Below are 26,043 nucleotides of genomic sequence, written 5' to 3'. Positions count from 1 at the left end.
TTCTTCTTTGTAAGGGCTCCATTTTAAGGCTTAGTATCTTTGGAGTCTGAAAAGGACAAAAGATATCGACATTTGTTAAAGGTATCAATATGATTGTGTAAAAAGGTTCAGTCTCTTCTTTTTTATTATTATTAATGACATGCTTTTTGTTCAAGTATTGATTCGAAACTTTTTAAAGGATACGTTCGGATATAATTATAGTCGAAGACCTATCAATCAATTAAATCGCACTCAAACCAATTTACTTTCATTTTTACCTATCTTGTGTTTCGTTTAAAAGAACTGTTAATTATTATCATCAAAAGATGAAATGAAGTTGACGACGTTCATTAATACACGCGCGTGCGTACCCTTACACTCACCCTTACACCCACACACATACACATATACATATACCTGTACACACTGTAGGCCCACATATTGCCTCATCTCCAATCTTGAGTTAAAACCATTCTTTGATAATCATAATACACAGACGATTACACTAGTAAAATACATTGTTAGGTTAGAAACCCAACACTAAATAAGCTAAATAATGTTCATGAAAATAGGGAGTGTTGAAAAGTAACAATTCTAACATGCGTATAAATATCTGTTTTTCATATGATCTAAACCAATTTTGCATTTGAAACTTTACACCTCCTCCTCGTGAAATGGATCGAACACCAAAATACCAGATAATTTCTTAAAATATTTCGTTTTTTAAACCAGAATATCAAAGAATAAAGCACCAACAAACAAAAAAGATCGGCTAGCGCTTCGATACCATACCCCCTTTGTTGGACATGCATGATATCCACATTATGACATATCAAAGGAAGTGTCCACTGGGTCTCGAGCCTGATTCTAGCAACGGAAATTGGAGATTGATTGCTAATTGCAGTCGTTGCAAATTTGAAGTTGATTTGCAATCTATTGCAACTCGGCTTCCTTCCAACACCCTATAAGACATCGTTTCATAATCGCTACCAGACACAGACACACCCCCACACACCCACCTGTAATTATACCACAAACATAGAAAGAAATTAAAAAAAGCGAGCAGGCGATCAATCAATCAAGTAAACAAACATCATGAACATAGGAACAACGTCACATCCGCGCTCTATCCTTGGCTCTACGTTGCTCAATCATGTCAATGGCTCTCTGATGACAGGCATGAAGGGTTTATATCTGACAAAATGGATGGACGAATAAATATAATTTATTACCGAAATCAAAATCTATATGAATTGAACCATTTCGTGAAAAAGCATTCTGTTCAATATAAATTTTACAAACAAGTGTAAGTATTTAAGTATTTGTTAATCATGAAAACATACAGACTGACCCAGTATGTATTTTAGTTACAAACGATGGTACAGAATCGTTGAAATATGAATTAATCTGCATTAGTTAAGGCAAATAGCTTCTTTAATTTAGTATTAGACATCTAGAAAGCTCAAAATATTTGTTTCCAAATCAAGGGAGAGCAAAAGCGAAGTTTCAGAGGAACTTATATAGTAGTTGATGTTGTCTTAGGCCATTCGGTTAGATTATACAGATTATTACCACATACTACATCACAAAATATGACCGACTAAAAAGAGTATTTTAGGATACATTCACTGATAATTCATGTCTCTGTGCGGTCATTTTCCCCTCCATATTCTGACATTTTAAATGTTGCATCCTCGGTTTGGATTCAGAATACTGGTGCCGTTTCGAATGGCTATGGCGTATTAGCTTTAATATTCAAGAGATGGGGGGGGGGGGGGCGAACGGTTGGTTGGGGTAACAATTATTTTGCAAATCAAGTTAATGTAACCATGTTTTTCCATGAAGACATTCTTCAATTAATTTTTGAAAACAAATTTATGCAAAATCAATTCGTCATTACAATACAACGCATGTTTAGGCTATATAAGAAAGGCGTAATTCCCTAAAAGAAAAGTTTGTGGAGAGGAACGCCCGTGGACAATGTTCGCTGCTCCGTAGATGTTGCATGCATCTCCATGGTTAAATTAATATTCAAATCGGGGGAGGGGGGGGGGGGATAAAATCGATGTTCGAGTATCAAAGATTTCGGATCCTCATAGGTATAGGATCAATCAGCAAGGATAGGGGTGAAGGATAGAGCGTAGGTCTCTCTCTCGTTAATAATCATATACTTGTTCGTGGTTTGTAATAAACAATACATGATTAGTTGCATTCATCGTTGATGTGCTTGAAACAGTTATTCGTGCGTGCGATGCGAAGGATGTTCAAAACTTCATTCCATCCGAAGTTATGAGTATAATCAGTTAAGTTTTTATATCGGAATCGCGATTAGAACCAGGCACACATCGATTGGTGCAAAGGGGGCAAGAGTCTCCTCCCTATTTGAGGACCTTCTTTAGAGGTTGCTACAATGTTTGCCCCCATTTTGGTAAAACCTTGATCAGCCCCTTATTAGAATTCAGCGTTCTATCGATTCTAAAAGTTGATAAGTTACACCGACAGGATATTGACTTTGTCGTCACACGAAGCTAAGAAGTATTATTAGATAACCACTTTCTTTCAATTTCTATTATTAACTGTTTGGTCGTCCGTTGATTAATTCAGTGATTACAAACGCAAGTTTCGTGAAAAAAAAACCCACTGCAATTCCATGCCGGAAAGCCTGACGATTTCAACGATAAGATACCTTGAAAGCACTTGTAGTGATGGAATACATTTATTGTCCTCACTCACGAATGGTGATGAATATCATTTTCTCCTAGCGGCTCTGTCATATAAAGATAAAAGCAAACAAACATTCAGTTCACTAACAATTTAATAACAAGTGAAATCCTTTGGCGGTCTCATCTGCATCACGCGATTCCATATAGCAGCAGAGCTGACTTTGAAAACACTATAACTCACACGAGATGTTCAGTGGATACTCAGTTACTCTTATTTCCATGTTTTATGAACTAGATTAATACACTCACAGAGATATTATGGTAATTCAACAAATACCCCCAACGTAGCCAAATTTCATTAACCTTACATGACCTTTGACCTTGATCATGTGACCTGAAACTCGCACAGGATGTTAAGCGATACTTGATTACTCTTATGTCTAAGTTTCGTGAGTCAGATCCATAAACTTTTAAATTTATGATGGTAATTCAACTGATACCTCCATTATGGCAAAAGTTCATTGACCTTTGACCTTGGTCATGTGACCTAAAATGCGCACAGGATGTTCAGTGATACTTGATTACTCTTATGTCCAAGTTTCATTAATCAGATCCATAAACAGTCAAAGTTATGATGGTAATTCAACAGATACCCCAATTCGGCCAAAGTTCATTGACCCTAAATGACCTTTGACCTTGGCCATGTGACGTGAAACTCATGCAGGATGTTCAGTGATACTTGATTGACCTTTTGTCTAAGTTTCATGAACTAGGTCTACACATTTTTCAAAGTTATGATGACATTTCAAAAATTTTACCCTAAGTTTAGATTTTGATGTTGATTCCCCCAAAATGGTCTAAGTTCATTGACCCTAAATGACCTTTGGCCTTGGTCATGTGACATGAAACTCAGTCAGGATGTTCAGTAATACTTGATTAAGATTATGGCAAAGTTTCCTGAACTAGGTTCATATGCTCTCTAAGTTATGCTGTCATTTCAAAAACTTAACCTTTGGTTAGATTTGTTGTTGACGCCGCCGCGACCCCTGTAGTCTCACTCTGCTATGCAGGTGAGACAAAAACGAATGGACTCCAAGAGTTTATGGGAACAGTCCTGAAAAGTTTATAAAAATAACTGAATGTTATTTACCGAATATGAATGTTTTTAGGTTTTTTTACGGAGGCTTACTTGGTATTCTGCATTGTGGTATTGGCCGTGGCATTGTTTTTCAAATTTGCATATCTTACAATCAGTAGCAAGTAAAAAAAAGACTGCACTGCTTTATGAACCTAAAGTTAAATTCTATTACGAATAACCGATATAATAATAATAACAATCTCCATCAGTTTGGAATTTAGTATATTCCTCAATTTCGTGGTCAGTCTGCTTTTATATATTAGGGAGTTTCCTGGCCTATAGAAGAGGTATGTACCCCCTTTCAAACACTTCCCTTTTTTTTCTCTCTCTAATTGATTATATATATATATGTATATATATATTACCTTCTGAGCTGCGGAAGTCCAGCATTAGGTGGAGGAGGTTCGCCATCGTCATCATCTGATAAACATTCTTCCACTAGCTATATTTAAAAGAAGAGTGAGAAAAAAAACCCACAACCGGTTACAACCGTTCACTACTCGACTCGTCTATGCATGACTTACATAAATAATATTCTGGTACACAGTCAGTCGTCAAGCCCCTGTGTCAAGTCCTCTCGTGGCTGAATTCATGTCCCTGCAAAATCTCGTGAATTGTGAGACTTTCTTTCTCAAAGCATTTAACCACTTTCTCCCTGAGTAATATTGATCATTTTTTGTACCATAGGCAAGAGTAAATGTTACTCTTGTATATTGGTCATTTCTTTTTAATGAAATATTTTGATAAATAAGTTAATTTTTTAACTGAAAAGATGTATCAAACAGAATTTTCTTCTTCTGTTTTCACTTGAAAATTGTGCAACATTTTGTGTTTTAGGCACCAACATTATTTATATCATTAGAAGGCTCAAACTCTATACTTTCTTACAATGTCACTCTTGATATATGGCATATTTTAGATGGGTCAGCAGCCAGCTTTTTCCATCAAGATGCAAGACCAGATTTCTGAAATTTCCGAGTAACATAAAATCCAGACTTCTGATTGGTTGAATAATGTTTTCAAAACAACAGCCGTGTGTAATTTGAAGAGATTACTACATGGTGAGTGTGACCTTGCAAAGGCCCAGTGTGGGGGAGATTGGAATTTGCGTGGGTGTGTGGTCTATATGACCAATCAGAGCGCAGTATTCTTGTTTTTGAGCTGCTAAATGTACTTGGCCTATAAAAAGGTGGCTGCTGACCCTTCTAAAATTCACCTTCTTATAAAAATTATATCATATTAAAGCTGAGATCTTCAGCCTTATCATGATTTAAATATCATTCGTGCTCAAACAGAAATTAAGTGTGAAAATAACAACTTTTTTTGCATTAAAAAAATATTTTCATGTTTTTCATGTTTTAGATCAGAAGTTTTTCCTATATTACAACATTTTTTAAAAAATCCAAACACATGACCTGAACGAATGATTCTTCTTCTTTACAAAGATACCAAAAACATGAAATTTGGTCAATATTCAGAGCAGCAATGGCCGATTAAAAAGAGGTGTTTGGTTCACACCAAGCTCATTAACTATGCAAAACCCTCTAGTCATGCATATCACTTGGATAAAAGAAACTACTTTTTCAGGGCTTGCCGACTGACTGTACACTGTGGAGACATAAACTGTAGGCTGATGACTCATGGATAGTCATTACGGTCAAAATTAATGACATTCTTAAAATTATTTGGTTAAAATGGTCCATTAGGGTAATTATGTACCTAACCAAGATTGGACTTTCTTTTGGGCATTTTAATTTTTCCAGTGTGATGAAAATTTTGCCCATTCTAAAGTAATTGCAGCCTTTTTTTTTTTACCTTACTGGACAATATTCTTCCCCTATTGGGTAAAATACTGCCCAAATTGGTTGGAAACATAATTAGTCTCGTTCTGTTTAAAATTTTACCTAATATTTTTTTTACAGTGAACTAGTAAACATCTTTTAAAAAAAATATGTTTTACACTTATGATACTTGTAATTGATTCCATATTTTCTTAGTTGGTCGATGATTGTCGTTTTCTTCATTTCATCATTCTTAGTTTAAACATAATTATTCTATGCAAAATATTATGAAATTTGAATGGAAATTAGTAAATAAAATTATTGATATCTGAAAAAACAAACAAACACAACGTTTAAAAAGTTTGTAATAGAGTGTCTGTTTTGTAATGGTGGGACTAGTCATGAATGCTGTTAAATGTTGATGATGTTTCACTCGTCGTAAATAATCTGAATATGCGCAGAACGATGTTCATTAAAACCTTCCATCCTCTTTCGCTTCCATATATTTAGTGAAAGTGATCAAAAGAAACCGAACATGGTAGATACCTCTTTTTTGAGCAAGAACATTCCTCGCAAATGAATATAGCCTCCATCATAAATTTCTCTCTTTACCAATAAAACAAGGTTAGCCACTCTTTTTAATTCAGTTTTCGTTTTGTAGACCTCTATAATCCAAGTATATGTATCTCATTCAAATTGAATACACCACAAAAGATGGCCATGTAAAGTACGTGCTCTGCAAATGGTTTTATTGTGGTTTCACTGATACACTTGCTCTCAGTCTCTTGCATAAAAACGTTTCATAAAAAAAAATTGTGAGTGGCAAAATAAACGAATCCCTAAATCAAATAGTAGTTTCATGAGATTTTTTTAGAGGAAGGTGTGAAAACCATTTTTATTTGCATGTTACTGCCGTGAATGGTCTACATTATTTTGACCGTTGGTGATCAATTTACAGAAGCATTTCAACAGCTTTAATTTACCTTGGCAACGGGGAAGATCAATCAACAAAATAGCATGATCAATAAAAAATATTAATTCTTTATCTTTCAAAATGATATATCATTATCTACACTCATCAAACAAGTTTGAACGTAGTAAATATTGAATTCATCATCATGAATTCAAAACGTATAATTACACCGTATGAAATTAGTTCATGGAGGCAAATATAGATATCAGAACCATATTTAAAAAATCCATCCAAAAAAGAGAGAAGATATTGAAAACTATGAGTATGAAAAACTTACTATTTCATGATTTTCTTTACTGCACATGACATTTGAACTTCCCACGGCAGCCACAAATGAAATAAGAATCTGGATGAATGCGATTATGGCTAGGATAACTGCTATTGCCATATTCAAACCCTGGAAGACAAACAGAAATAGAGAAACGCGTTACTTAGTTTCATTATGAAAAAAAAGAGCATAGCATTGCTTATAGGCCAATATTCTGTAAAACATGTAAAGCCAATGTCTAAGTTTAGGCTGAATACAGCATGCCATTAGTTACACGTTGTTAATTGGCCTGCTGCATGTTTATATTCACATGTGCCGTTACTAGTGTTCCAAATGGATTCAATCAACCTTGTCGATCGTCGGAAATTTTAATGTTTTCGAGAGGTTCTTGTTGATGATTTAATGATTAAATGGTTTTCCTAATGATTTAATGGATTGAACATCTATATTTGACATACCTAGGCCACATTTGGCTAGCCATACTTATATCACTTATTTAGAACATGGTTTAAATCACACCAGAGTAAAGAGTAAGGAAATTTATCTTTAATCTTAATTACAGAACTATGGAAGCTTAAAAGTGCCACCGAGATGTTGAGATAATTATCTCGGGAAGTCGACATCTTGATAGCAAAAGATAAGATGACGAGATCCCAGATCTCATCATGTCGACATCTTTTAGAAGAGATGATGAGATGACAAGATCCCGGATCTCATCATGTCAACATCTTTAAGAAGAGATGATGAGATGACAAGATCCCGGATCTCATCATGTTGACATCTTTAGGAAGAGATGATGAGATGACAAGATCCTGGATCTCATCATGTCAACATCTTTAAGAAGAGATGATGAGATGACAAGATCCCGGATCTCATCTTGTCAACATCTTTTAGAAGAGATGATGAGATGACAAGATCTCGGATCTCATCATGTTGACATCTTGTAGAAGAGATGATGAGATGACAAGATCTTGGATCTCGTCATGTCTACATCCAGTGGAAGAGATGATCAGATGTCATGATCTCGTTACTCGTCATGTCTACATCTTTAAGAAGAGATGATTATGACATGATCATGGATCGAAGATCTTGTCATCTGACCATTTCTTCTAAAAGATGTCGACATGACGAGATCCGGGATCTTGTCATCTGATCATCTCATCTACAAGATGTTGACATGATGAGATCCTGGATCTTGCCATCTCATCATCTCTTCTAAAAGATGACGACATGACGAGATCCGGGATCTTGTCATCTCATCTCTTCTAAAAGATGTCAACATGATGAGATCCGGGATCTTGTCATCTCATCATCTCTTCTAAAAGATGTTGACATGATGAGATCCGGGATCTTGTCATCTCATCATCTCTTCTAAAAGATGTCGACATGATGAGATCTGGGATCTCGTCATCTTATCTTTTGCTATCAAGATGTCGACTTCCCGAGATAATTATCTCAACATCTCGGTGGCACTTTTAAGCTTCCATACAGAACACACCAACAGCAAGCTGTAAAATTTTGCGTATACTTTCATAAAACTGTGATGTGCATAACATGCCTGGTATGACGGAATCGATGATGTCACACACTCACCGACAAGTTTATCAATTAGAACAATAGTTAAGAAGCAAGCATTCGGACAAATGGTTTCATTATGCACCAAGCAACAGATCATTTTAAGTGATATTATTAAAACAAACAATTATCTCTGACTGCTACTCACATAATTATCATTGCAATCCACCGTGTTCGCCGCAGTGGAGTCGTTGGATGTCGACATTCCATTTGACAGAGAACATTTATTTCGAAGTTCTTTGGATGCATTGATCTCCAGACCAAACATCATGCAGGATGTAATACAAGCGAAGATTGATACCAGCATGTAGATATAGATCTGAAATAATAAAAGTCTAGTAATGAGTATCAGCGTTGGTTTTAGATTAAAGGTCGAGTCATATTAGTATTAGACATGCAGCTTTCCAACGCAATTACTCTGACGCGTTAATTTGTCAAAATATCGTTATGCGTTTGCGCAGAATTTTCTCTCGCTCCATCTTGCGGATGATTTGTTTTGCGTAATAAAGTTGCCTCTAAAATAAGGAACCAAGCAGTAAGCATTTAGATATATCAGTATTCAATCAAATCATCACTCATTTATCTTTTTAGTTTATATTTGAAATATAAAAAAAAATCTTAAAAATTTCACATCATATAGCCAAAGTTATTAGCCTGTTTTTTCGCGTTTGGTCGCACAGATATTATATATTACATTTCTACATGTATTATTAAAAAAAAAACTATTATTATTTTAGATCAAGAATCACAATATCTGAAGTAGATTAGAAAAAAAGTTAATACCTGAACTCTCTTTCCTCGAGAGAAATATGAGACAGCGCTCGTGACATTCGGTTACATTTGGTTCATTATATATTTTTTTTACGACGAATAACTTAAAAGTATACAGGCCTATATACCTAGTTTCTCAATCCCATCTAAAATTAGAGCTGGACGGACGCAATCGCGTTGAAAATTAAATCCATTATCGTATTTTACACAAGAATGCAAAATTGAGATTTCTATTTCACGTCCAGTTACTTGGTAAGGTCACCACATCCGACTTCCTTGTATTAAAGGTGTATTGATTAATATGTCAAACGGGATAGAATATGGTTGAAATTATTATACGGGCCGCTGGATATAAACCTCAAGCGTGAGTATTTACTTATCGGAGGCTGGCAAAATATGGAGATGCTATTTCTGTATACATCTTTCTTTGTTATGAATAAATAGTCATGGATTGTCCCTCGTGGACAGTGTGTTCAACATTCTTAAAAGAAAGTCAGACTTGGAGGGGGGGCATAGCCCTGGGGAGCGGGGGTGCTCTGTGGCAACACCCCCCCTCCCGGTTTTATGGAAGATGTGCAAAAATATACCAAAATGGCTTTCTTTTTGTTGTGAAACCGTTTTTTTTTTTCAAATTTCTTGGGACCAATTTGACCTCCATTTTGTAGCGAAACCTTTTTTTTTGCTTTTCAAATTTACATCAGCACCTAAAGTCAAGTTTCTGAGGGCCGGGGGGGGGGGGAGCTTGCGGGCATCAGCTTCACAAACCCTCCCTTTTTCGCTTGTCAAAAAGTTTCTTTTTATGGAAAAATAATGTTCTCCTTGAGCGGCATTAGGTTTTTTTTTGTATCTCCTTCCCCTTTATTCGGGGGGGGGGGGGGGTGGGGGTTAAAAAGGGGCACCCTCTGGTAAATCCTGAATTCGCCCCTGCAAATAACAGAATTTGAATGGACGAAGCAATGAAACAAATGGACGGGGGGGGGGGCGGGGAGATTGCTAGCCACCCCTTATCCCCTGTTTTATCGCGAAATACAAGTTTAACTTACCACGTAAGTTCCTTTACGATGTGACCACGTCCCAAATATCCCGCTTAGGATACACAACTACATTAAAAAGAGATGATATTGACATTTCAGTCTATGCTTACATTCTCAAATAAGATGTACAATCTTATTTGAACAAGAGTCCCTTTAAATATAACCGTGGCTCTAAAAATAACACACTCGATATACTGATACAATTACAGACCACAATGGTCATACTAATTGATACAGGTCATAGAATGATGAATATGACATCTAATTTGCCTGATAAAGCCCACAAATTTTCAAGGAATGGATTGGGAATTAAATAAACCTGGTCTCACTTTAGAAATCCGCATACACTATGCCAAACTGTATAAGTATCACTCAACATTAAGTGAAAATAGTTAAGTACCACTTGCCATAAGCAATAAATGACCCTACCTAACGTTGATTCTTGCTCTTCTCTCAACGTTGCAAGATGGGGTCAAACCAAAACAAAATAAAACAACACAAAAAGCTGGTAAGCTCACCCCTATCGACGGCCAAACAAATAGTACATTCCCGAGATCAGCATATTCCTCGCGAAAATGGAATTGTAGGGCACCCAGGGTAACAGCTTCTAAAGACAGTACCAACTGCAAGATGCCTGTGGTCAATCCTATACGAGAATTGAATTTATCTAGCTTTCCGTAATCCACTCGCTGACGGACGCCAAGTCCTATCCGAAATTTTCGTTTCTTTTTCGTCTTCTTAGGGCTGAGGATAAGAAATGAATAATGACTAAGTGAATAACTTGAACACGGTCAAGTGGATTTTGTTTAAATCTTAGATGGTTTTTATTATAAAAATAAGCGCGGTAATAAAAAAAGACAATATTCCTGAAAAAAAAATGGGAGAGGACTTGCTCGGCAGAGGGAGATGGAACCATATTGTACCCAAATTAAAAAAAAAATCCCCCTGAAGTTACATGACCACGTTCTATGTCCATTTTCAACTTCTAGTGTATCTATAAAATAGTGAACTTAAAATTCGTATTGAATACCTTGACAGTAAAAAAACACGCTATCAGATAGTTCTATGGAGTTTATATTTACAAGTCTGCCCGAACTCCACCTTGTCTTTACTCAATCTTCAATTAACAAAGCAATTATAATCCGCTTCTTCTCATGTGTGTTTAAATACGTCATTGGTTACGTAGCAGCAGACAACTTGTCTTGTATTTTACTATACGAATCTACATTGAACATTCAGGCATATAAATATTTAATCCTTTAAACCTCTTTTTGTCTGGCGCTGTTTTCTGATCCACTCTTGTTGAAGTTTTCTTCGTTTGTGATGCATGCGGTTTTGGTTTAAGTTGAGTCTCCTTTCCTTCCGTTTGCGATTTGACTTCACTGTTCGGAGCGAGTCCATTCTTGCCATTTTGCTGGTCAGTTACTAGGTACCTAATGATGATATAATTGCATAAGGAATCATGAAAGCAAGTATTCACGCGAAGGTATTGCAATTGATTACCATGCTTCCCTCGTACCCGGCAAAACCACAATTCAATCATTTGTCGCCGATGAAAATTATAATTTCTAGCGAATTGTAATGCATTGACCATGAATGCTTTGGATACATCCAAATGTTGTTGGCTATCTGAAATAATGCAAACAAATTGCGATACAGTCACACCAACGAAACAGACTCATTAACGACCAATGTGATGTTATTGTACCAAACAACGTGATAGTTTTTATCGGTCTACAGTTGATTTCGTTGATGAGACTGTTGCATAACAGATAGACATGGGAATATCTATCGATAAAATTTAGTATTTGGAAAAGTTCAAAATAGGTTGATTTTGATTACGCTGAAATCAATTGAATTACGAAATATGGAAGCTGATGTTGTGTGCCAGTATTTTATTGTCTATGTGACCCAAATTCGGCAAAATATGGCCAACTTTGATGTCACTGAAACCACAATTTTCTTCAATATTCTGACCTAAAAGAGAACCTTTTAATCACTGTTTAAAATGTAGGAAGTTTGCAAAGATCTATTTAAAAAAATAATGCAAGGGTGAAATGTAATTGTGCGGATCTGACTTAAAAGTTTATATACGAATGCGAAGCGCGACCTGAAGAATGTGTCTGAGAGAGAGAGAGAGGGGGGGGGGGGGGGTTCAAGGAATATCTGTGGGAATCAAACTTTATATATATATTATATATATTATTTTTCTTCATCTTTTCTCTCTTTTGTTTTTCTTTTTTCCGTCTTTCTTTTCACCCTTTTGTAATTATGAACAGGATGCCTATCTCGCTAAAATAATTTTCGCATGTTAATTTGTAAATCAAATACTTTAAACCCATGAATATTTTTTCCTACTAAGCAGATTATTATCACATTCACCAAGCAATGCGAGCGAAATTTTTTACATAATAACCTAAAATGTTGTATATTTTTCAACCATTCCCATCCTTTATTCCATTCAGTCTCCTTTCTCTTATTTTTCTTCATCTTTTCTCTCTTTTGTTTTTCTTTTTTCCGTCTTTCTTTTCCCCCTTTTAGAGCGCCTTCTATGTGCACCCGTTTACAAAGGTACAATAAAAATCAAGCGCAGTTTTCATTGTCATATCAATGAATATTCGCATATGAAATTCTCAATAGTGGGCATGCATATTGTGGCCCGTATACATGTAGCATGTTCAGTATTTATTAAATCGTACATTTTTCTTCTAAGAACGATGAGTAGATTCTTTGTAATACCCAGATAAACTTGACTTGACATTGATGAAGATATTACATGGGAGTAATTTCTCATCTCACACCTCTCGATTTCTTAATTGTAATATTTCATTTTCGAAACAGGAAGCTAGATAGATTTTAATGGAAAGCATCTTATGAGACTTCCATTCTTTGTGACCTCGTCCCTAAAATCAACAAAGCCGCAGGCATATATTAGAGGGATCGTCGAAATCAACATCTCAAGACTGAAGTAATATCGTATCCTTTCTATGAAAGTTCTTCGACTATAATTATTTTTAACTATACCGCATAGGTGACCTCTGTATCTATAATCATGTAATCAAAGGTTGTTGCAAGAGGTTTACGAAATAAGCAAATGCAGTCTTAAGAGTGGTACACTGTTTTTTTATAGAAAAAATTTACTTATTTTCCTACAGTAGAGTCTCGAGAACATCTATAATCTAGACTGCACTGTGTAATTTTACATGTATGTGTGTAAAATTACAGAAAATTGGTATTTGGAGTATGTAACCTTACAAATGTATAGTAAAAATGAAAAATTTTCCATTTTTAAAAACAGACCTATTCGGTAAAATTGAAAAAAAAATGTCCAAAATCTTTCATGTTATATCAATTTACAAAACGATTTGGTTATTTCTTTGTGTATTTTTATTCAAAATAATTTCTTCTGTATAATATTTTGTGTTTTTCTAACAGTGTACTGATTTTACCTGTTTCTACAAGTGTGAATATCAGTGGTCTGATTTTCCCCCAAATGGGTTACCAGGCTCTAATATTTTGATCACCAATTTAAATTAAAGGTCACGTCCACCCCCCAAAAATGTTGCTTTGAATCAAAAGATAAAAATCTAACATACATAACGCTGAACATTTTATCAAAATAGGATGCAAAATAAGAAAGTTATGAAACTGTTAAGGTTTTGCTATCTTTCAAATAACAGTTAATATATGCACTTATGAGTGACATGCAAACGAGACAGTCGATGATGTTCCTCATTCGCTATTTATTTTGTATGTTATTATCTAATTTATTTCATTTTTATAGATTTGACAATAAGGACTAACTTGACTGAACCACATAGTGTTAAAACAATGCTAATTCAACATGTTCAGGGAGGAATTAATCTTTGATTCACTTTACAATGAGGAGAAAATAAGAATATTTCATATCTAATATAATAAAATCCAAAAGAAAAAAATGAGTGAATGACTTCAGTTCCCTTATTTGCATACCGACCGTGATATGCACAGAACTGTTTTGCAAAATTAAGCGAAACTTTTAAATGTCATAACTCTCTTATTTTACATCCGATTTTGATTAAATTTTCAGGGTGAAGCTTGTTGGATTTTTCTCCTTTTATTCAAATAAACTTAAGGTCGGGGTGAAATTGTCGTTTAAAGAAGAGTCTAAAACAATGTATGATTTGAATATGGGTAGCCAGAAGACCATTAACATCCACAATTTCTCATCTGACAAAATCAACATAGTTTCAGGTATGGGCTTTCAGAAAACAGTATCTGAGGAAATATTAGATCCTTGTCAGATCTGACAACTTTTATTGATTTCAACTGGATGAGAAGCATATTCTTAATGTATCTATCAGATTAAGAATAATTTGTCGGATAAAACATCCGACAATGCTTTTAATGAAAATCTTTGAAGATGTTATACGGAAAGTATCATAAAATGTCTAGAACTAATAACCAAAGAATATTTTCTTCCCCGCTATTTGCGAAGGAAAAGTGCTCAGTAAGCATGGTTGGAGAAAAATATAATTCACATACACCATGGCATAGATTAAACATAAGAAATGCTTCCTCTGTCAACTTATTTAAAACTAAACTGAAATCCCACCTCTTTCAAGAGAGCTTTTAATAAATAAGTCACTTTTTTGTTATGTATTTTGTAGAAATAATTAATCTTTACTCATTTTTCTTCGATTAACTTAGCGAACTTAGATTTACTTCTAAAATTTTTGCGTATCCTGTTAATAATTGTTTTCTGCTTTATCTGTTATGTATTGTAATGCGCAGTTGAGTATAATATCTAAATAGAAATTGCACAATATAAATTTACAATTATTATTATTAACTTCAAATAAGAATTATCAGCGAGATAACGTCACCAGGTTGTATTAAAAGCGGCAATATCGATTTCAGTGGGTATCTGAATTCTACAATAAGGTTTTAAGATCGATATCTGAACTGCAATACAAATGCCTGGGGATAAACTAAAAAGGACCGTTAAAATAGATCAAAAAGTAAGGACTACAAGAAAACAAACCAACATTGAGTGCATATTAAGAAACAACCTCTTATACACGCAATATGAAGAAATGGGATAATTACCTTTGATGGTTATTTGTTGATTTGGCGCCACCGATTGCCATGTTGCATTTTCCTTTCGATGGAGAAGTTTTGGCGGTTTGGCTCATCCCTGCTTTGCTAACTCCATTGCGTGATTGGTGCAGTCCGCCATTGATATGCCCATCCGTCGCTGCTTTACCGTGGATGTTATTTGCATTATGCGTATCCATGGTGACATGAATCCGACTGGAAAAAAAGTGGTAGTAGATGAACAGAAATTAATATATTGATGAATTTGGTGCACCCCTTTCCCTCTCCACCCTCTCTCTCTATTTCCCCTTTCTCTTTCTACCTCTCCCCTTTTCTTCCTTTCTTTTTCTCCTTTTCTTCTCTCTCTCGCTCCCTCCCTCTCTTTCATCCACTTCTCCTCCTTTCCTGTGTCAACTCAATTCATTATTGCCTGTCAAACGCGGGGTAATGAATCGCAAAATAAACAATGGATTAATAAATAGCACACTGCCTATCACGTCGACAACAGACACGAAATGCACTTCGCCAAATTAACATCAGACTGTCAAGTGCGTTGATATACCCGTAGCAACAGGTTAATTATCATTGGGTCGCATCAAGGTACGTAATTAAGACCTATTTACAAAACAGTAAAAACGAACAAAAAGCACAGCAGGCCGACTGAATAAAGAATTACTACATTAACAAACCACCCGGGGGTGGGAAGGGGGTGTTTGGGGCGTCTGCTCCCTGTGATTTGTTTTTCAATAAAGACACAAAATATAAGGAGAACCATTGGAGAAAGAAGGAGGAAGAGTATACTATGAGCCGAGTAACTCTACATTTCCCCCTGTTACTCAACCAATGCACATTTCGTTCTTCTTGTCGACCCTATACAAAACGTCTAGGCGCCGCCCCTTACATGCCTAATAACTCCTTTTTAGTTTTCAACCATTAAAAACAAAAGAAAAACAAATTCTACCCTTGCAGTGATACATTCTAAAATATCATAGGATTGTGTATGTATGTGTGTGTATGATTTTGCTCGTAATCGGAATGTTACTGTCCGATAACATTGGTGAAAGATGAATTATTTTGACCAAGGCAGTGTTGTGCTTTTCGCTGATCGCTCTCAGAATGTACGTAGGCCTAGGGTTCAACGAAAGTCGTCATCACCATATGTTATCTGAAGTATACGCAACTGTTCTGTGCTATCCCTGGTAAAAGTGCGTGGTACTCTATACTATCTTAGATGAAAGTTAAAGGACAAGTCCACCCCAACAAAAAGTTAATTCGAATATAAAAAAATCCAATAAGCATAACACTGAAAAATTCACAAAAATCGGGATGTAAATTAAGAAAGTTATGACATTTTAAAGTTTCACTTAATTTCACAAAACATTATGCACATCCTGGCTCGTATGCAAATCAGGAGACTATGACGTCATCCACCCACTATTTCTTTTGTATTTTATTATATGAAATATTCTACTTTTCTCCTCATTGTCAAGTGATACAACAATCAATTTCTCCCTGAACATGAGGGAATTAGCATTGTTTAATACTATATGGTTCAGTCAAGTTGGTCCTTATTGTCAAAACTAAAAAAAAAATGAAATATAGTATAATTCAAACAAAACAAAAACAAAAGAAATAATGAGTGATGGACATCAACGACTGACTCACCTAGTTGTGCATAATCACTGTTTTGTTAAAAATAAGTGAAACTTTAAAATGTCATAACTTTCTTATTCTACATCCGATTCTGATGACATTTTGAGCACTATACAAGTTTGACTTTTCTCTATTTATTCAAGTCAGCATTTTCCTGGGGTGGACTTGACCGTTTAGTTCCCTGCACTGTTTAGGCCTTACTATCTTGCTTTCCTTCCCTTAGCCTGAATTAGTCACATGATTTAAATGAAAAGAACGTACTCTCTTGTCTATAAGATTAAATTTTGCCGATTTGGAATATCAAATAATCTCACGTTTTTAAGAAAATGATGTCAAATCCTTTGCCATATCATAGTTATCAGCTCCGATTCGGTAGGATATCGACATCCAAATTGCCTCGGCAATGATACCTGCACTTTCACAAAATGGAATCAATTAATCGTTGATCTTGCTTTATTGATCCTAAATTCGATTATACTAATTCATCTGCGAATGAAATAATGTACAGGCTCAATTGAACTCCTTCTACTTTGATTCGTCAGACGATTTGTGTGTGTTTTCCATTTGGCGAACGGCTAAATACCTTGTATACGCTTTATCTAGAGTCGTCTGCGCAAGATTCTCTTCTCGCAATAGTTGTGCTTACATTACAAGGTCCTACTTGATCTATTTGCTTTTCATTAAAGATGCTTTGGCAAATATAATCACGAGTCCATTAGCAATTATCTGTCTGACACTGTTCCTCTAATAAACGCAAGGGCAACATCATTTCGACGCGTAAAGATCCCACAGTCCCACTCACAGTGCCTGAAATCGTAAAAAGTTTGAAGTGCAGAAACGCAAATTAACATCTTAATCAATGTACTTAAGAATTCGTGAAAGCGAGAGAACGGGAATGACTAAAGGCAACCAATGTCTGTCACCTACATTAATTCTGACTTGTCATATTTTATTGGCGTTTCGCTTTCTGTTTCCATCGTTTCTTAGATGTCGTTACCAGAGGCCATAGAGCCAGTTTTAGTGCTAACGCCTTGGGGATAATGGCCAATGGCTGTTAATAGCAAAATACAATACGTGAATATTTCATATGCGAGTATACTAGCGTTAAAAACTCAATATAGACGCCTGTTCAGAAGAGGAATATGAAGGGGAAAGTGTGAGGTAATATACATGTAGATATACGAACATTAATAAAATAACACAATAACCGACTCAACTGGACAATAGCAGTTGGGCAAAGCGCTTCACCTAGGAGCATGGAGCTGCTAGGCGTTTGTAGCTCCATGCTAAGAGGAAGGAAAATGTGCATCACCAGTGTGACCACGTAGGTATAGTGGATGACTTGAATCAATTATTCCCTATACATGTAGTCAGAATTGATAGTGATAAGTGTAAAGATAAAGATCTACTAGTGTAGAATGTTGGATATTAATTCAATTTACCATTTAAGAAAAATATTTTCTTCGATCTTTGATCATCTTGACTTGAGATACAAATACATTTTATCACAAAGGCAAATACCATTTTGATGTATGTTGACATTTAAACTAGCTAGGAAAGGGGTTCGAGTAAATAGCTTGTTTAGTGAGAACTATTTTTGCAACCGCACTATAATTATTTTCGAGTTGGAGGGAAACGCTCAGCGATCGTTTGTTTAATAAAACAATTATTTTTTATAACAATCCAAGTCGCATCGTCTTAATCTAAACAACTTGTCTTTTCAAATAGTGTTTTCACAAGACAAATATTAACCTAACGGAGCACACAAAAAAAAGAAAAAAAAAAGAAGGCAGTCGTCATGAGCTGTCCATCCACAGCTTTTCATTCACGGTATACATGGTATAACACACGTACCAACAGGCCAACCCTACAACTGTAATAGAATTAGCAGTACGGCTCAGAAATATCTGTGTCCTTTTTCATAAATTCGTTATTATTTCACATATCTCGCAAGAAATGAAGTCAAATTTTATTTGACGTGTACGACATTTATTACAACAGTGAAATACATATTTTCCTTATCGCATCTTTTTGCATCCTTCTCCAGTGATTTGATTTATTCCTATACCACATGTCGGCATCCTTTCTCCATGTTTTTTTCTTTTTATAATGCCTTTTTTTTTGGGGGGGGGTCTAACATATTCCTTCGTCACTGCTATCAGGGTCTAGGTTTAAGCAAGACTTTAATATGACAGCGAATCCCTTCACCCTCTCTTTCTATCTCTATCTCGCTTCCTCTTCCTCGTAATGGAGGTACCGTGGTCGAGAGGTCTAAGGCACCTGACTATAGACCCTGGGTTCAACTCCTCGACACGGTACCTTGGGCAAGGTAATAAGTCTATATTATGCGCTGCTCACTCAGGTACCAACTTTTGCAAGCATTTACAGAAGAAGTGAAATGCTCTTCTGTGTCATGTGTTCCGAAAAGGGATGCCCTTCAGATGAGGTAAAAGACGACTACCCCTTTGATGATTACCAATATTATCTGAAAAATGTAACCAAGGTATGATTGAGCAATAGCATATCAACAAGAAAACACATACATGTATAGTCTGCATTAATTTAATACAACTCTTTCTTCAGGGTTTGTAATATATGATGTAGTTCGAACGTCTATTTCAGAAGATGTCTAACTGACTTACAATCAATTGATGATCAATATTGTGAAAATATCGAGTCTGCAAAACACGGTATCCTTGATTGCTATTAGATAATGAAAGAACACGAACTGGCAGGCAATATCAATTCATTCAACAAGTAATTGCAGCACGGTTGACTAGATTTGATTCCATTATTGAAGTGTGCAATCATTCTAATGGAAGTGCCGAGTACTGTACATTTAGGGGCTTGGTTTTTTTTTGCTGGGGGTGCTGAAATAAATTTGACAAGGAAAAAAAAAGGTTTTTACTACGAAATAAAGGTCTTTTTTGGTCTCAGGAACTTTGACAAGTAAAACAAAAAAAGGTTTTCCACAAAAAGTCAAATTTTGACACTCCTTCCAGAATTCAAGGGGGTGCTGCCTATGGAAAATAATACACGTAGCACCCTCTGGGAAAATCTTTGGAGTGCTTCAGCATCCCCAACACCCCCGCTTCCCAGGGCCATGATTACATTAAATATTCATGATCCATGCCGACCTTAACACCACAATGATGACTATTTTCATCAAACTGGAATTTTTTATTATGTTTCCAATGAAAATCCAAGGTAACATGTTTTTCATGCAAGTAATGACAAACAGAAAATGAAAAAATGGCATTGAAAAAAGAGTTGATTCAATTTTCACGTCAGTTTAAAAAGGATTCGTGTATTAACTCTGGGCATTTTCTAGCATTTCGTGCGACGCACTTACTCTTATACAAATCGACTCTGCAGTGAACATGTTAAAGCCCACTTCGATCAAGGAGATCAAGGAGATATCTCCTTGCTTCGATAAACATATGTTCTTTTTTCAGTCTGAGTGTTTTTACTTTATTCTTCTTTATAATTGCATTTAATAGTTTCCCCATTCTCAAAATGGGAAAAAATTCACATTTCTCGTCTAGCATTCACCAATAAGATGTTCTATCATAAAAACAGCCATCTAAAGTACCAAGACGAATAGATCATGTATTATTGCAATCTCCTTTTTTTCGGTTTATATCGAGACAGCAAGTTAGATTTTTAATTAATGCAATGCAATATCAATACAATTTTCAAAGACAATTAATTTCATCTATCGATCAGGGGTCATTATTTCCCCTAGGAGATTAAGAAATAGTGAGAAAGACCCTAATGGAAAAGTCACAGTGTCACATAGAGCGTCCACAGCATGTTCACAGTGTGCACACAGTGAGTTCACAGAATATGCAGTGTGTCTACAAAGTGTCCACAGTGTTTATAGTGTGTTAACAGAATTTCTATAGTGTCCACAGTGTATCCACAGTGTGTCCAAGTAACTGCTGCACGGAAGTGTGCAATTACTTTAATGGAAGTGCCAAATATTACATTAAACATTCATGAGTTATGCCGAACTTAACTCTTAAAGATGATTATTTTCATCAAACTGGAATTTTTTTATTTCCCATAGAGATTAAGAAATAGTGTGAAGGACCCCGATGGAAAGGTCATAGAATCACATAAAGCGTCCACTGCATGTTGACATTATGTCCACACTGTTTTCAGTGTCCACCATTGTGTCCACAATGTAAGGGTATGTGTCCCAGTGTGTTCACAGTGAGTAACACAGAGTGTAACTGTGTGTTCACAGTATGTTCACAGCGGATCAACAGTGTGTTCGCACAGTGGGCTATCTATAGAGGTGATTCACAATGTTAATATACTCAAATTCAGCTATGTGAAATATTTTCGCATTGTGTTCCACATTGTGAACATAATGTGAGTACATTATGGACACACTTTGAAACATTCTTCTTTCCATCAATGACCACAGTTTCATCAATAAAAATATTTGAATGATGAAATACTAGTAGTTTTTCGGCTCCCCAAAAAATCTGACTTCAATATTAATAAAAAAACTCATACAATAATGTCTTCACATCTTACGTAGATCTCATATCTTAAACAGGTGATTGATGATTTTGCAATAATGATATTGATGACGATAATAATAATAATGATAATGGTGATGATGATGATAAGGAAGACGGTAGCAATGACGATGATAATGGTGACGATGATGATGTTGACGATGATGATGGTGGTGGTGGTGATATTGATTTTAAGGCCTGGTCACACCGCCCGAACGTTGTTGGAGCAGTAGGGAGAGAGGGTCGATTTCGCTCACAAAATTGGAGAAAAAAAAATCGAAAATAAAAATCGAAAACAAAAAACAACAACAATCGAAATGGGAAATGGTGAACGGTAGTGAGCGGTGATGATTTTTTCTCTCCGATCCAAGACCGCTCCAACAACGCTCGGGCGGTGTGACCAGGCGTTTAAGAATGGAAATGATGATGATTATAACCAAATCATAATGAAATTAACTGAGCGTTACTACACATACTCATATGGGGTGCCTAAGTGCTTTGAATTTAGCCATCCCATCACACAGTCATTTTAATTAAATATTGCAATGCCAGGTTCCCATTTACTGTAATTGGACATAGTGAAGCACAAACCCTCTTGTTAAATGTTACTAGTTTCCTTAAGAAATCGTATGCGTACACTCTAAAAACAAATCATTCAAAAATGACTAGTTAATAGGGTCAGCTGGGTGCAACTATTATTCTAGTCATATTTGACTATTTCTAGTCATATTGTACTAGAAAAGAGTTATTTCTGAAAAGAATATTATGTCAGAAATGTGAATATCAGTGATTGCCATATCAGTTGCTCCCAGCTAACTACTGGTCTAGTCAATTTGACTGATTTGTTTTAAGAGTGTATGGGTATAAAGCTCTAATTCAAGTCTTTTTGGGGGATTTGTGATGTACGTTGTTTCTGTCTATAAATATTCATTCATTTCGTACTACAATATAAGGAGCCATGAAGATGCATGTACACAATGCCTTGCGATAGGGAATAAGTTCCGTGCCGGGAATCGAACCCATGACTTTCTTGCGTGACTTCATTTGTGATATTTGAATTTGAATACCACAGGAATAGCAATGAGTACACGACATTTGTATGTTAGTCAACTGATAGCGTGCAGGCGAGTACACTAAATTTCTTTCAATCAGAAATGACAATTTGCTTGCGATGAGATTTGATGGAAAGATTAGCTATCCTATCCAATAAGCCGAAGCAATCATGGCGATCCCGCAATTCGCGTTCCTCCAATCAATCGTGCAGGCTTACAGGTCATTGTACCTTTATTGACAACGTATAGTTGAAACCATATATTACAGAATAGCGTCATGGTTGAAACAATGATCATAATAATTCCAACCACTGTATTCATTTATACCCACCGTCAGAGAATTATTAGAAAGGTCAGCTTTAATGATAGAAAACATGTTTTGATGCAGGCCTTTGCAGAAGGTTACCGACCACGATTATCATAATAGGGAAATAATATTTTTCTACATTAGATCTCTATGAGAGAGTTCTGACAAATTTATTCTTAATACATGCAGATTCGCCTTGGATAAATTTCGTAATTCTTCTATTATATAGAAAAATAATCTAAATGGTTGTTTAAACAGTGTATAGAGACACTGGCATGGAAACAAATAGTAATGTATCCATAAAGTACATCAGAGAATAAAGAATTGATTTGGATTTTACTATTTCATCTCTTTAATTGAGATACTAGGAATAATAATAAAAAAATAGGATCAAGGATAATATTAATCATGTTTGCATAGTAACACTTACTTGATTTGTTGGGTTTTAGTTTGGAAATCATATCGTTTTTATCTGGATTTATAATGAATCTATTTTGTGGTGCAATATAATATTTACAGGATTCTTGTCAACGTGTCTGATTTTGGTGCGGATAAACTAGCTTATAAACCATCGATGATGCCATCATACACGGGTTAAAAACATAATATGTTAATGTGATACACGAATGAAACAATGGTTGTTGTCCATGTTTCATTGCAATGCACATACATGAAAAATAAAAGGCAAGCTTTGTTACAATGCTTCACTGAAAAAGATATTTAGACATTCCAAGCCTCATATATTAATTTGACCATAAATAAATATAGCTTGAAAGTACACAGAAATGAGGGCTACAGCTTTATCATCAAGAGTAACAAGGATATACTGTAGATAGCGTGAACTGGACACTATTATCATTCACGCATTTTTTTTTTCTATATAGATACTCTAGGAGCATAATGTAGAGTATAGTCGTTGATTCGGTATAAGCAAACTTCCATTGTGTATAACATAATAAAAGAAAGGTCACGAATAATCGCTGCTTCAAAGATATAGGAATGAACAAACACACTGAACAAAAGTCTTAAAATTCTTACCTCTCCAACGATGTGCGACCCGAAATCAATTGATCAACAGCGCAGTATTTTAACACATTTGGAATGAAACCGCTTCTGTATTTGAAGGAGAATAAAATGTTTAATTAATAATATCACGAGGCAGGTGAAAACAACATTAAACTTGATAGTCTTATTTTTGTTCGAAATATCAGACAATGATTCTTATGTCTGTACCGCTCGAAACTTCTGCAACACGTTCACGCTAGCTGCTAACCCTTATCTGGACAATGCTGACAGCTCACTTGGCATTGGAAATGCATTAAATCTATGTATACGGACATCTGATATCCATGGTACGATGGTTAGGGGTATACAATGCCCCTCAGAGCTTGAGTGATGTTTATTAGTCTAATGCTATAATGATTGTGACAGAGTTTCGATGCAGGATCTGGAACGATTGATGCTGGGTGGATGCGTGGCGCCTTCTTCGTCTTGTGCTTGTTGATCCGTCTCTATTGTACCAGGAGGCTCCCACCTTTTTTCCGGTTGAATGGCACATCAGCACTCAGTTTGATCCTAATTAAATTCACGTTTTCCTACGATCTCTTTTCCTCAACTCTCTCAGTATTTCCAGTCCAATTTTCTGTATTCAACTGTACATACAATTCGTCTCCTCATATCTCCAATTGAGCCCATTAACTTTATTTGGTGTCTTCTCAATTCCTAATTGGGTTTAATTCTTTTCTAGTTCTTTGAGTTCAAATGTCACGATATCTGCCCTTTTAACCTTAAAGCGTAAAAATTGGCAACCAATTTTTTTTTGTAAAGATGAAATGCAAAAGTATAATTAACATAATCATAATCTATAAATAAATAATAAATAATAATTAAACAGTCAATAAATAAAATTAGTATAATCATTCTTTTGCATGATTCCTATCACATATTAGATATGCCTTCTTAAGGTCAGAGAAGAAGGTATAACTACAAATAAATGTTGTTATATAAAATCAGAATTTGATTTAGGACGCTTTGAAATAAACATTTCATTTTGAATTGTTTAATGGCCTACTTACCTCACCATCTTTAGCATGTTTAGTATTCTTATCATTATTTGTATTCATAGCCATAGCAATATCCACTTTCCCTTTTTCTGCATTTCCATGTCCCCCACCTCTTATTTACGCGTTGAATTGAATTTTCTTCAATTTGCATCGTTAATGGAAGCCAGTTAGTGGAAGTAGCTTTCCAGAATTCCTTGTTTTCTTCAAGCTGGCTTTTCTGTTTAGCAAACAGAGTTCATACACAATGACAGTATACATAGACGCAAGGACGCAAAGAGTTTACTAGTATTATGTTTCGCCTTGGTGATAGAAAATGCATTTTATGTCAAAAGAATATATTTAACCCAATGCCAACTGGAACCAGATTGTCTCTGTACAAATCCTTTCAGAATTACAGAATTCAAGAGACAACGGCTCAGGCATGCTTCTAGTCATATGGAATGGCGATATGCCCGACCGACCGTTGAAGACAACTGATTGAAATCATTGAATGTTGCACCAAACTATTTCAAATTTAGAAAATGCACACTTTTTTCTTCATGAATGCCCAGAAGGACAATTTTGTGATGTGATATTAATGAGTTTCACGACTCCAGTGAATTCGAATTAAGGTAACTGCTTACGTTAGCTCTGCATATTAATGGACAGTTTTCTATAGCGATGGGCGTATATAACGAAATAGTGGGAAATTGAATGATTCGCTCTTGGCAACCATATAGAAGTCGACATTACCTGTATTGTAAGGCGTATACTGCATGCGTACAAGCTAAAGAGAGTGATGATGCGAAAACCCCATTTCACAATGCATTTTTTTCAAACTGCAAAAATCGCAGTTCCCGGTTTTTATATGAAAACTCTGCAGAGCTTAATATAATTCTGATTTTTACGCCTGCATGAATCTTGGGTTTTTCCACTCTGCCAGGAGGATTTCTCTTTGACATTAAAAAATACCTGTCTTTGTCTTGTGATTGAAAAATCGAATCGATCTTGACAAGTAGTAGTGTATCACAGAAAACAAATCAAGCTTCTTCTCCGATGGTACATATTGAATTTATCAAAGATGTAAAATATGAAGAGGAAAATACGAATTTTACTTCAACAGAAAAGCTCTTTTATTATGTATATTATTTTCTGGAATTACAGAAAGTTAAACTCATTTAATTTTTTGTGTGGGAATGCTT

At 35.5% G+C, this 26,043-nt stretch overlaps 1 protein-coding gene across 1 annotated transcript; it reads right to left on the bottom strand.

Moving 5' to 3' along the window:
• Positions 1–1,188: 1,188 nt before the first annotated feature.
• On the bottom strand, positions 1,189–24,318 carry LOC121422671. The gene is made up of 9 exons (XM_041617837.1): positions 23,838–24,318; positions 15,271–15,474; positions 11,448–11,615; positions 10,701–10,926; positions 10,192–10,248; positions 8,526–8,696; positions 6,812–6,931; positions 4,146–4,222; positions 1,189–2,746 (listed from the first exon to the last, which is right to left on the bottom strand). Exons 2-9 carry the CDS (start codon positions 15,456–15,458, stop codon positions 2,728–2,730), a joined length of 1,026 nt encoding a protein of 341 aa, XP_041473771.1. The 5' UTR covers positions 15,459–15,474; positions 23,838–24,318; the 3' UTR covers positions 1,189–2,727.
• Between the last annotated feature and the right edge of the window lie 1,725 nt (positions 24,319–26,043).

This window comes from Lytechinus variegatus, chromosome 1 (assembly GCF_018143015.1).
Source record: "Lytechinus variegatus isolate NC3 chromosome 1, Lvar_3.0, whole genome shotgun sequence".
Taxonomy (NCBI): domain Eukaryota; kingdom Metazoa; phylum Echinodermata; class Echinoidea; order Temnopleuroida; family Toxopneustidae; genus Lytechinus; species Lytechinus variegatus.
Note: the sequence above shows the minus strand (reverse complement) of the source record. Positions and strands in the feature narration are given on the sequence as shown.